Consider the following 13,570-nt stretch of genomic DNA (forward strand, 5'->3'; position numbering starts at 1 on the left):
TTGGAAGTGACTCTGCATATAATGCACAGTTCACAGCCTGCCTCTGTAAAGCGCTTTGCGATGGTGGTCCACTATGAAAGGCGCTATATATAAAAAAAATAAAGATATTATTATCGTCTGTCTCTCTCAGATACCAAGGGCCTCTTCTTCCAGACTTTCGGAGGACGGAAGCGTCTGCTCAGCCGCGCCGTGGCTCCGCACCTCTCCCACGGATACAGGAAGTTCCTGCCCACGAAGGACCACGTTTTCATCCTGGACCACAACGGCACGCTGTTCTTCCTGAAGAACGCCCTCGTGTCCTCTCCGCTCGGGCAGATCCAGTGGAAGCGAGCCTGCCGCTACGTGGTGCTGTGCCGCCACGCCAAGGACGTGAGCGCAGAGAGCCTTCATACATCCTGGCAACGCATGCTTCTATTCCTTATACACATCTATACACAGCCCTGACCAAACGTGACGCAGCCCCCTGCAGAATGAACTCACTGAGCTTCATGAAGTTGAATGAAACCTGCTGAATAATTGTTAAACATATTATTATTTATTTCTTAGCAGACGCCCTTATCCAGGGCGACTTACAATTGTTACAAGATATCACATTATTTTTACATACAATTACCCATTTATACAGTTGGGTTTTTACTGGAGCAATCTAGGTAAAGTACCTTGCTCAAGGGTACAGCAGCAGTGTCCCCCCCACCTGGGATTGAACCCACGACCCTCCGGTCAAGAGTCCAGAGCCCTAACCACTACTCCACACTGCTGCCCATATTGCATTACACCCCGCTTCCCCCCCCCCCCCATATACTTAATAAAAAACCGACAAATGTGACATTTACAAATCTAACATGAACTGTACTACGATTATGGCTTCCGGTAGACTTTTTTTTATATTTTCTTTGATTTACATGAAGTTAAATAAAAGATCTCAATTATGTTCATATAGTTTTTTTTAATGCTATGTCTCCCCCCCGCCCCTCAGTTTGCGACGGACCCGCGCAGCGACACGGCGTACAGGAAGTACCTCTACGTGCTGGCGCGGCGGGAGCTGGCGGGCGCGTCCGCGAGGGGGCCGGACGGCGCGGCCCTGCGCTGTGACTGCGTCGAGGTTTACCTGCAGTCCAGCGGCCAGCGAGTCTTCAAGATGACCTTCCACTCCTCCATGAGGTTCAGGGACATCCGGCTGGTGGGCCATGAGAGCGAGAGAGCCCTGTTGCTGCTCACGGGTAACAGCTGGACCAGACACACCTCCCCTGTGCTGTACCCTGCTCCCCTGCACTGTACCCTGCTCCCCTGCGCTGTTCCCTGCTCCCCTGCGCTGTACCCTGCTCCCCTGCATTGTACCCTGCTCCCCTGCGCTGTTCCCTGCTCCCCTGCGCTGTACCCTGCTCCCCTGCGCTGTACCCTGCTCCCCTGCACTGTACCCTGCTCCCCTGCGCTGTACCCTGCACCCCTGTGCTGTACCCTGCTCCCCTGTGCTGTACCCTGCTCCCCTGTACTGTACCCTGCACCCCTGTGCTGTACCGGTCACTGTGCCTCTGTGTTCTCCTGGCAGATGAAGGGAAGGTGTACAGTCTGACGGTGAACGAGACCCAGCTTGACCAGCCCCGCTCGTACACCGTCCAGCTGTCCATGCGCAAGATCACCAAGTGCCTGCCCCACCTGTGCATCAAACAGGTCCACTCCAACCAGAGCAGCGTGCTCTATGTCACAGGTGAGTGAGTGGACAGTGCGGCCAGAACATCATCATAGGTCAGTGCGGTCAGAATAGTGTGCTTTACATCATCACAGGTCAGTGCGGTCAGAATAGTGTGCTCTACATCATCACAGGTCAGTGCGGTCAGAATAGTGTGCTCTACATCATCACACATCACAGGTCAGAATAGTGTGCTCTACATCATCACAGGTCAGTGCAGTCAGAATAGTGTGCTCTACATCATCACAGATCAGAATAGTGTGCTCTACATCATCACAGATCAGAATAGTGTGCTCTACATCATCACAGGTCAGTGCAGTTAGAATAGTGTGCTCTACATCATCACAGGTCAGAATAGTGTGCTCTCCATCATCACAGATCAGAATAGTGTGCTCTACATCATCACAGACCAGAATAGTGTGCTCTACATCATCACAGGTCAGTGCAGTCAGAATAGTGTGCTCTACATCATCACAGATCAGAATAGTGTGCTCTACATCATCACAGGTCAGTGCAGGTTGAGTACTGGTTGATCAAACCAGCTCTTAGTTTCTTGTAAGTTTGTGTACCCATTCAGCAGAAGGAACTATTCTGTAAGGGCTTGCTCGTGGTTTCAGATGCCGGGGGAGTGTATTTTGAGGTGCACACGGCCGGGGTGTATCGAGATCTCTTCGGCACTCTGCACGCCTTCGACCCCATCGACCTTCAAATGCCCCTCGCTCTCCCCCTCCCATCAAAGGTAAGCTGACCTGGGGGGGGGGCAAGAATAATTACAATTATTACAACGATGCTGGAGCAATTACTGTACAATTGTCATTACAATGATACTGAAAAAGGTGGAACTGACGTTTGAGAGACATGAACGATTTTTCAGTGGCTAGCAAACAGCGTATTCACTTTAAGTTGTTGCCACGGTGAGAAGCTCATTGTCAACAGAATGCTGCCAATTTCCGTTTTCATCAATGAATGAAAGTGATTAAAAGGGAATGGGGCATTGTGGGAATTGGAACTGGAACTGGAATTGGAATGGAATTACTAGGAACCCCCAAGCCTGGTGACTGCACCCTGTCCCTCTCACAGGTGGTGAGCTGCTCTCTGGGGTTCAACCACTTGGGACTGGTGGATGAATTTGGGAGAATCTTCATGCAGGGGAACAACCGCTATGGACAGCTAGGCACCGGGGACAAGATAGACCGGGGCGAGCCCACACAGGTAAGCCCCCTAGGGCAGTCAAGTGTACCCTGCAAGTATTAGGACCCCCCACATCCTGACACCCCCACACTGTAGATTCACTCGTCCTGTGCAGCAGGTATTAGGGACCCCACATCCTGACACACCCTAATAGGGACACGACATCACATCCTCCCCAGAGCCTGACAGCTCTAAAGAGTTGAGAGGCTGCGTTTCGAAACCTGCTCTGAGTTTGCTGAAGCTTGCTGTGTTTGCTGCAGGTGCCGTACCTGCGCCAGCCCGTGTCAGTGTGGTGCGGGCTCAACCACTCCCTGGTGCTGCTGGAGACCCTCAACTCAAGCAGGGAGGTGCAGGGCTGCGGGTGCGGGGCAGGGGGCAGGCTGCCAGGCTGGCCTAAGGGCAGCGCCACCTTCGTCAGGCTACAGATTCAGGTGAGAGCTTCAATATGAATCTTCCATTGTAACCCTGTACTGCCCTGTAACGCCTGCAAGTCGCTTTGGATAAAGGCGTCTGCCGAATACATAATTTAAGGATTAAGAGCCAGAGGAAACTAGATGAAGGCTGGTCTGTCTGACTTAGTTTCAAGAACGCTGGTCTGCTTGACTCAGTTTAGTTTCAATAACACTGATGAAGGCACTAGAGCCCAAACGCTGGTCTGCTTGACTCAGTTTAGTTTCAATAACACTGATGAAGGCACTAGAGCCCAAACGCTGGTCTGCTTGCCTCAGTTTAGTTTCAATAACACTGATGAAGGCACTAGAGCCCAAACGCTGGTCTGCTTGCCTCAGTTTAGTTTCAATAACACTGATGAAGGCACTAGAGCCCAAACGCTGGTCTGCTTGACTCAGTTTAGTTTCAATAACACTGATGAAGGCACTGGAGCCCAAACGCTGGTCTGCTTGACTCAGTTTAGTTTCAATAACACTGATGAAGGCACTAGAGCCCAAACGCTGGTCTGCTTGCCTCAGTTTAGTTTCAATAACACTGATGAAGGCACTGGAGCCCAAACACTGGTCTGCTTGCCTCAGTCTCTTCTCCTCTCGCTCTCCAGGCCCCTCGTTGTGTGTGCTCCCTCTGTTCGACCCGGGACTGTCTCTACATGATGTCCTGCCACGACATCGACCTGCCGCCCGCTTTCCGGACCCCGCCCCTGCAGAGGTCGCGGGGGGGTCAGGCAGAGGGCGAGGAGGCGGGGCTCTGCCGCTCGTTCCTGATGGAACTGCGGAGCTGCACCACCGTCCCCCAGCAGCTGGACAGGCTCAAGGACATCGTGAATCACATGACCCTGCCCACCTTCCAGAGAGACTTCCTGTGTGAAGCGCTGAACACCATACAGAGCACCGGGGAGGGGCCGCCGGTCTAACCAGCCCAGCCACAAACTCTGTGGTGGAATTGAAAAAGATTTGTCTTGATTTATTACTTGAAAGCAATTATGAAGCCAAAATAAAGTACTTTAGCAATGCATAATTTCTTTTTTTTTCTATTCATCTATACACTGCTGTGCAAAAGTGTGAGACATGTTGCATTTTTATACTCTGATTCATTATGAGAATTTATTTACTCAAAGCCTCCACTAGTGTTTTCTATTATAACAACCTTGACTCACAAAGGAAAAACATTGAATGAAATATCTCCCATCACTCGATTTTCAATGGGTGGTATACGACGCATAATCCACAAGCACAATGAAACATCATCTGTAATTAACAAACGCAGGACTGGAAGACCCAAAAAGCTGTCTAACAAGGATGAACAATCCTTCAGGAATATAAAGACAAGCATTGAATTGACAACAGAGCTAGCAGAAGGCACAGCTGTCATCTATCCATTAGATCTTGAAATCAGGACTTAAAGGATGTGTTGCAGTAAGAATTCCCTCTGTTAAGAAAGGGGAACAAGACTAAAATTGGGGCAGCAGTGTGGAGTACTGGTTAGGGTTCTGGACCTGAGGGTCGTGGGTTCAATCCCAGGTGGGAGACACTGCTGCTGTACCCTTGAGCAAGGTACATTACCTAGATTGCTCCAGTAAAAACCCCACTGTATAAATGGGTAATTGTATGTAAATAATGCAATATCTTGTAACAATTGTAAGTCACCCTGGATAAGGGTGCCTGCCAAGAAACTATAAAATAGGCACAAGAACAGACCCAAATCAGTTTCCTTCTTGTGATGCTGTAGTCACTCTCAAATGTATTAATACTATTTGAGCCAAAGCTACTCCTTGCATAGCTTAAGACATTGAAATACAAATGCATTACAGCCCAGCTTGGCACGCCATTGCAATAATGACTCCTTCACTGAACCAAGCAAGTGTTGATAAGCCATTACATGGTACAGAAGTGAATCGCTCTCAAACCCCCTTATCTATGCCAGTAGGAATCCAGAGCAACATTCCTGTGCAGTGTTTCAGCCCCACCAGTCTATTAAATGACAGACCACAGTGCGTTTCAGTGACAGGTTTATTGTTCTCATTGACAAGTACAAAATCAAACAGTGGGTTTGCCAGATCTCCTGTAGAGCACAACAGCCAGCGCAGCGATGCAGCCCAGAGCCACAGCAGCAACCACACCAGCCAGGACCAGAACCTCAACAGGGAAGCCTGGGGAGAGAGGGGCACAGAGTCACAGGACAGAAATCAAGCACATTCGATCCCAGCCTACACAAGTCAGTTACAGGGCGCTACCACTGGGACTGTAGGTGCAAGCCTGCACAACTGGTTACCAGTAAAGCAGTCTTGCCCCTCAAATCAGGTGGAGTTTTACACCCATAAAAACGCGACATTTGCGCTTCATCCTTCCATAAACCAACATTCCTGTAGGTCAGCTTTGTTGGCTTACCAGTTTGTTTACATTAGCCAATGCTACTTGCAGGCACACAAGTTAAGGGGGCATGAGTTCCAGGACAGTGGAACATTTAAAATAGAAGGCTCTGCTCGTTCAATCTTGCGGCACAGAACGGTTACCTTGCGATTTACTGTCCTCCGTTTTCAGATGGAGACTCTGGGCATCAAGGTCATACAGAGTTTCCAGAACAATCAGGGGTCCGACACGAGCATCGCCTTCCCATTCTAGTGCTAGCTTCTCAACTGGAAGGAAAGAGGCAAACATTGAACTAGTTCACATAAAAACAAATTATCCTTTCCCCACCTCCCCCCCCCCCAAAAAACACAGACCAAGCCGTCGATCCCTCACCCATGCTGCCAGCCGCTCCTCTCCCTCGTCTCTTTCTGGAAGGGCTTCCCGCAGCACAGCTCCCAGTATTGCAGCAGCTGCATACCTGATCACTCCCGTCCACAGAGCTCCACCTAGGGGAGAGCCCAGGGGTTAGCTTACCCAGGGGACAGGGAGACAGGACGCCCCTCTCAGACACTTACCTGCTGGAGCCGGTAGCGAAAGAGCAGGCCTTGTTCACGGAGTCCACGTTCTGGGAAGCAGACGCAACTTTCAGGTGGCAGGTGATGTAGATCTGGTTACAAACACAAAAAAATTCTTAGCAGACGTACCAATCCAGGGCGATTTACAATTGTGACAAGCTATCACTTTTATACATACAATTCCCACATTTATACAGTTGGGTTTTTACTGGAGCAATCTAGGTACAGTACCTTGCTCAAGGGTACAGCAGCAGTGTCCCCCACCTGGGATTGAACCCACAACCCTCCGGTCAAGAGTCCAGAGCCCTAACCACTACTCCACACTGCTGACCTTATCTGTAAAGGGATTTGTTAATTCCAGCAAGTCTTATTGTGCAGAAGCTATCCAGTCTATTAGAGCTACCAGTAGAAAAAGTTTGCATTGTGATGTCACCAGTGTGCACGTCTCCATACTGCACTGCATTGTGATGTCACCCGTGTGCATCTTCATACTCACGGAGCTCCGGGCATCAGAGTAGAACCTGAAGGCATCAAGCTTCATCTGCAGCTTGGTGTTCTGCACTCTGGGAGACATGAAGCGGGACCCGGAGCCAGACACCTTCGCATCAACCAGGCAGCTACAGAGACACACAGGGTTTAAAATACATCAATACAAGAAACCAGAAAGCTTAAGCACCACCTTACTGGATACTGAGCTGATGCACCATCACATCAATGTGGATAGTCTTAACCACAAGTTCTTGGCTTACTATTCTAGTAGTTACACTTGCTGTAAAACTACAGCAAATATTTTGCACTGTAACCTTGTTTTGCACTGGGACACCTGGGAAAAGTCATCTTGGATAAAAGGAGTCTGCCAAATAAGATTTCTGGATTTCAAAAGGGAAAGAAATGCCAGCCACTCACCCGCTGTTGTCAATGAAGACGTATCGGGGGCTGGCGTTCTTATCAGGGACCATGGTGGCCACACAGTTGTCCACAAAGAGCCGGAGGGACATGTGGTTGGTCCCGTCGACCGAGGCTTCGATGTTCATGACGTCCCCCAGGGAGTAGATGTTGGAGGTCCTCTGGGTGAGCCAGTCATCTAGTAAAGAAAGGAGGATTCTGTTAGATAACTAGGCCTAGAGCCACAGCCAGAAGCTTGGCATCCCTCTATAGAATTAAACGTTGCTTCATAATTGAATGAAACCTGCGTTAACATATTGGATTGCATGCCACTTTAATTTCATGTATTTAATAAAAAGAACAAAAATTGACACTTCAAAATCCAACATGAAATGCTACTAATTATGCTTCCAATAGTTCTGCAATTTAGTTCTTAGACGCCCTTATCCAGGGTGACTTACAATTGTTACAAGATTTCACATTATACAGATAACACTTTCAACATACAATTACCCATTTATACAGTTGGGTTTTTACTGGAGCAATCTAGGTAAAGTACCTTGCTCAAGGGTACAACAGCAGTGTCCCCCACCTGGGATTGAACCCACAACCCTCCGGTCAAGAGTCCAGAGCCCTAACCACTACACCACACTGCTGCCCCAATATTTTGTAGTTTGATTACATGTTAACAATTTTATATTACATATAATAACACATCTTAATCTCAATCCTAATTTCTAGGCAATACAAAACTTGACTATAGAGTCATGCACGGCCTGGAGCTGCAGTCTGGTCCCCAGAGTGTAATTGTTCAATGCCAGCTGGTTGCAATATTGGAGTCTGAAGCTGTCTTCCCTGGACAGGGCACTCTCGGGATGAGAGGGGAAGCTGCTTACCGGTCATCAGTCTCAGGGAGAAGTCCAGGGCGGCTTCTGCAAGCTTGGTGGAGGTGAAGGGGACCCACGTGGGTTTCAGCGCATTGCTGCTCACATTGTGCAACCTGGGTCAGAAACAAGGAAGCCAGCCATCACCATTAAACTCTCCATAGGACTAAATACTGTTTTTTTTTGTTTAAAATCTATTTCCAGTTGCTTTTCATTTTCGGAATTTAAGACTAAATGCTGGTCCATTCTCAACAGGAATGATGGCGTTTGTCTTATTTAGTGTCAAAGGTGTTTGCTGGGTCCTGAATTACTCTGAAACTGGGGTCTCCAAACCTGGTCCTGGAGAGCCCCTCTCCAGCAGGCTTATCCTCACAGTGGCTAAAGATCTGGCACACCTGTTAATCTTGATTAAGCCCAGTTAACAGATTGGTTGAAAAACAGCCACAGCAACTCCATGACCAGGGCTGGAGACCGCTGCTCTAATGTATGGAGAAACACGATCATGCGCAGTAGCTAGAAAACCAGAGACAGTGCGCTTTACGAGACGCAGCACAAGTGTAATTTGGGTATAAATATTTACACATGATATTCCCCCCACCCCCCAACAAATAAGACATTGAAAGTACAAATATTTTCCCTGCCAACAATAAACTGAGAAGGCAGAAAAAAAAGAACGGGACAGTTACCAAACCCACGACTTCACACGCGTGGAGTGACGCGCGCACTGACTCGTCCGAAAATCTACACTATGTATTCAGTGCGTTGCAGGGGACCGGAACAACTTATAAAACGCATCAAACTCAATCAAATAGCTTGTAACTAAAGTGTTACAAGACGGTCTCACGTGGATATCAAAGTTTAAAATTATACCCTGTATATTTGCTATCTTAAGATGTATTGGAACTGTAGGTAGTTTGACGGTCGAAACTATTCCTATAAGGACAGTCAGCTGCGCTCACCTCAAATAGCGGCACTCGATGCCGACTTGAGCGGCGTTGGTTCTCACTATAGGCAGGTTAGAATTGGGGGTCGGGCTGTAGCTGAGGGTGAAACTGTAAACCAGCGTGTCCTGGACCATCTAGATAGGAAAAAAGTGCATTATTAAATTCACCCTGCATACCGAGCTAAATACATTCCTTTGTTACTGTGCAAACGCTTTTACCATCAGAGTACTGCCGCACTCCTGCAACTGCGCATCAAAAACCACGCTCTGCGTCGCATCATCCAGCCGCGTAACCCCGCAGCTTCCCAGGCGGACATCAGAAGCCTTGATGAGCTGACCGATACCGAACAGATCCCGCTTGACCGTCACCACGACCCTAGACTCCCCGCACTGCGCCGCGACAGTCTGCGGGAGCAGCGCTCGGAATCCGGGTTGCTGTAGTTCTGAAGACGGGGTCGGGTAATTCACAACGGCGCTACCGGCTTTGGCTTTGCTAAGTGGTTGAGAACCGAGCCAGGGTGAGCTGGCTCCGCCGCGGAGCGATCCAAGCACGGCCAGCGTGAAAATTAAAAACTTGGCACTTGCTGTATGATCCATCGTTACCGAGTAAAGAGACAAATCCACGTATCTTCCCAGCGCACAGCCGGCTTGTTTTATACTAGCGAGGTTAGGCGGGCTGCACGTGGAACCTAATTGATTTGCACGTGGGATTTTAATTTCCAATTAACCCTTTCATGCATGGGGACGGATTTAATAAATATATATTTAGACTTTATATTATAGCAGGGGTGCACAATTCCGGTCCTGGAGAGCCGGTGTCCCTCCTGGCTTTTGTTCCAACTGTGCTCTAAATTACTTAATTAGACCAATAATTGGTAATAATTGGTCCAATTAAGTAATTTAGGGCAAGGTTGGCACAAAAGCCAGGAGGGACATCGGCCCTCCAGGACCGGAATTGTGCACCCCTGTATTATAGGGACATGTGGATGACGCAAATGCAGGGGTGGCCCACGGTGGATCATTGTTCAAACCTTGCTCTAAATTGTTTAATTAAACCAATTAAAACGCCAGCCAGACCCTGAAGTAGGTTAATTTTCTCATTTTGTGTGGACTAGCCCCCGTAGGACCATGGTTGGACAGCCGTGAAAGAGTTAAAGGCGGTTATTTGAATGGTTTTCACAGCGTTGTGTTGCCTCTGCTTGAAGTTCTATATGTACGCACGTGAAAACGTGCGCAATGACGCAGTTCTTCACTTCAACGCACAGCCGGCAGTATACATTTTGTATACAGACGTCACAGATATTAGAAAAATAATATTTTCCTTCGAATCCTTTTAATAAAGTCTCAGAACATTGTCCGAGAGAGAGAGAGAAAGAGAGACCGACCTGTCTGAAGTCTTTTCTAAATTGTTTTCCTAAAGTTTCAACCGTAACGGTAACGTGGAATTAACAAAAAAAACTGTTGAATTTTCTTAAATGACTTTTTTTTAGATTTAAATATCTATATCGTATCTATATATCGTTATTTACTAAAAGGTGCAATGTTATATGCTAATTTTGTTTTGTTTCTTTTTAAAAAATCTATCAGCTTTTTTTTTGTCATATAATCATTTGTATTTATCTTTCATAAAACTAATAATAATAATAATAATAATAATAATAATAATAATAATATCAACATTACTGCTTAGAGAACACAAGTACTGTACCACAAACAATACATTCAAAGTAATACATGGTCATGATAAATATAACAATATATTCAACATATACATCATTAGATATACATTTCGGCTTCTAATCGATAAACTGTATTTGTATTTGACACCCGATCCGATTGACATCAGTCGATTCAATGGGACATTATCAAGCAAAGATCATCCCATAGGATTGAGCCAGTAGGTACCAATCGCTCCCAGCAGGTATAGGATCAGATCAAGCGCCTTAATGGATATCGCCGATATAGGAGCCGCTAGAGGGCGCTAAACAAGCGGTGTTGAAATAATAGTTTAATACAGTTAGGTTTAGGGTTGAGATTAGGTTTAGGGGTTGAGATTAGGTTAGTTGTACACATTAGGTTTAGGGGTAGGGGGTAGATTTAGGGGTTAGAAGGTCGCCCCATTGCTTTGGGATGATTTTTGCTTGATAACGTCCCATTGAATCGACTGATCTCAGTCAGGTCGGCCGGGTTAACTGCGATGCGCAAACTGGCTATCAAGACCACATCTCAACTGACACCCGTAGACTTTTTAAATCAAATGTTTGTTGTTTTTTTTAAAACAATTAAAAAGTGAGTCGATTTTTTTTAAAGGTTTTGACCCTCCTCTTAACAATATTATTAAATATTAACTTTCGCGATATGAGATCCGTTCTAATTGGTTTTATTAACATATTTCAAAAATATCATTTGTCATTGCTTACAAATTCAACAATAATAAACATGATATCTATCTATCTATCTATCTATCTATCTATCTATCTATCTATCTATATATAATTGAATATTTGAACATTTTAATTGTGTTCTCTAAGCAGCAATATGCGTAATAATAATAATAATAATAATAATAATAATAATAATAATAATAATAATAATAATAATAATAATAATGTGTGTTTTGGTTTATGAAAAAACGAATCAAAATTATTCTACCAAAGGAAAATAAAAAAAGATACTATAATCCGTTCTTCTTCCAGTACTTATGGAGTTTGTAACGGGATACCGCGACGCCCTGGTGGATTTTACCGACGCTATGTTCCGCTGGTACCGAGCTTACCTGGTGGAGGCGGCCGGACGGGGAGCCGCGGTGGGTCTGGCCGGGAGAGAGGACCGCTGCGCCGGTCTCCCGGTTGACGCCGCCAGCCCGCGGTGGATTCTGCACGTCCTCAGCGGCTCGGTCAGCGGGCACGCACAGCCGCTGGACGAGCGCTTATTGGGGGACAGCGAGGCTCTGCTGAGCGCCCAGGAGCTGCGGAGCTACGTTTCCACGGGCAACCAGCACGGAGCGCAGTACCGTCAGTGATTATTATTATTATTATTATTATTATTATTATTATTATTATTATTATTATTATTATTATTATGCCTTTCATATCTCGATCCGGACGCATATTTATGTCTTCCATCCGTTTGTCTCCATTGAGGTAGCCATGCAGGAAAAGGTTACAAAAATGATCTTAAAGCTAACATTTGGATGGGCTTACATAAGATTTGATACACATGAATACTAAAACAAGAACAGACAAAATGTTTATGCAAATATACAAATATTCCATAATATCAACTTCCATAATAAATAATTCATGTTTGCCATTGAAGATCATTGAGGGTATAGTTAGCACACTGTGGTCCCATTCTACCAATGGCATCCCATTGCAGCTGCCCTATACTTGTGCTACCATCGCCCCTCAGTATAATACAGAACCATTATTGCATTGCCATTGAAGATCATTGAGGGTATAGTTAGCACACTGTGGTCCCATTCTACCAATGGCATCCCATTGTATCAGCCCTATACTTGTGCTACCATCGCCCCTCAGTATAATACAGAACCATTATTGCATTGCCATTGAAGATCATTGAGGGTATAGTTAGCACACTGTGGTACCATTCTACCAATGGCATCCCATTGTAAGTGCTACCATTAGCCCTTTTATAATACAGAACCATTGCCTTGCCATTGTCGCGTCATTGTCTGTCTGCATTGCCATTGAAGATCATTGAGGGTATAGTCAGCACACTGTGGTACCATTCTACCAATGGCATCCCATTGTAAGTGCTACCATTAGCCCTTTTATAATACAGAACCATTGCCTTGCCATTGTCGCGTCATTGTCTGTCTGCATTGCCACTGGAGATCATGTAGGGTATAGTTAGCATACTGTGTGGCCCCATTCTGCCAGCCTCACCCCATTGTAGCTGCCCCCCATATGAAGACTGGAAGAGGTCGTCATATACGGTGTTTTAAGCCACTGACCGCTTGTCTCTGCCACTCTCACAGCTCAGCCGCGGCTCCTGTTTGTGACCGACGAGCGCGGCGCTCTCCTGGGGTTTGAGTTCGGGGAGCCTGCGGGCGCTCTGCCGGAGATTATCGCGGGGCTGCTGTGCCGCTGCATGGAGACCCCGCTGAGCGGCGGGGAGCCCCGAAGACCAGAGAGCATGGCAGTGGGGGACGCGCAAGTGCACCGGTGAGACGCGGCTTCTTTTGAATCTCCTTTTAAACAAGACGTGGCTGCTTACCCGGGAGTGACTTACTGCTGTACAGATTTAGAGATGTACTACAGTTTCTCATTACAACAAACTCACAGCTGATTCCCTCCCCCCTCCCCCAGTCTCCTGCAGGAGGGCTCCTGTCTGTCGCGTCTGGGGGTGGTTCTGTCCACACCGTGCCTCCGGGGCTGGGGTCCCACAGAAGGCTTCACCCTGAGCTCCGCGCACCTCCGAGCGTGTCACGTGTGTAAGAAACGTGGCTTCGAGGCCACGCTAACACTCTGGTAAGGCGAGGAACCCACAGAGAGAGAGAGAGAGAGAGAGAGGGAGGGAGAGAGAGAGAGAGAGATAGGGATAGGGAGAGAGAGAGGGAGAGGGAGAGAGAGAGAGGGAGA

The 13,570-nt window shown here is 47.1% G+C and overlaps 2 protein-coding genes across 2 annotated transcripts in view; one reads left to right on the forward strand and one right to left on the reverse strand.

Moving 5' to 3' along the window:
* LOC117404510 (F-box only protein 24-like) overlaps window positions 1-4,311 on the forward strand; it is a 6,504-nt gene extending 2,193 nt beyond the window's left edge. The window contains exons 5-11 of the mRNA XM_059015349.1: window positions 131-369; window positions 977-1,220; window positions 1,550-1,708; window positions 2,308-2,429; window positions 2,771-2,902; window positions 3,142-3,312; window positions 3,933-4,311. Of these exons, the coding sequence (XP_058871332.1) occupies window positions 131-369; window positions 977-1,220; window positions 1,550-1,708; window positions 2,308-2,429; window positions 2,771-2,902; window positions 3,142-3,312; window positions 3,933-4,244 (1,379 nt within the window). The 3' untranslated portion in view covers window positions 4,245-4,311. The remainder of the gene's footprint in view (window positions 1-130; window positions 370-976; window positions 1,221-1,549; window positions 1,709-2,307; window positions 2,430-2,770; window positions 2,903-3,141; window positions 3,313-3,932) is intronic.
* Window positions 4,312-5,326: 1,015 nt separating this feature from the next.
* LOC117967950 (zona pellucida sperm-binding protein 3) lies at window positions 5,327-9,585 on the reverse strand. Its single transcript, XM_059015515.1, has 9 exons — window positions 9,186-9,585; window positions 8,983-9,101; window positions 8,036-8,139; window positions 7,161-7,338; window positions 6,751-6,871; window positions 6,255-6,346; window positions 6,073-6,185; window positions 5,844-5,966; window positions 5,327-5,480 (listed from the first exon to the last, which is right to left on the reverse strand). The coding sequence occupies exons 1-9, from the start codon at window positions 9,561-9,563 to the stop codon at window positions 5,368-5,370; spliced, it is 1,341 nt and encodes a 446-aa protein (XP_058871498.1). The 5' UTR covers window positions 9,564-9,585; the 3' UTR covers window positions 5,327-5,367.
* Window positions 9,586-13,570: the final 3,985 nt, after the last annotated feature.

This window comes from Acipenser ruthenus, chromosome 50 (genome assembly GCF_902713425.1).
Source record: "Acipenser ruthenus chromosome 50, fAciRut3.2 maternal haplotype, whole genome shotgun sequence".
Lineage (NCBI taxonomy): Eukaryota > Metazoa > Chordata > Actinopteri > Acipenseriformes > Acipenseridae > Acipenser > Acipenser ruthenus.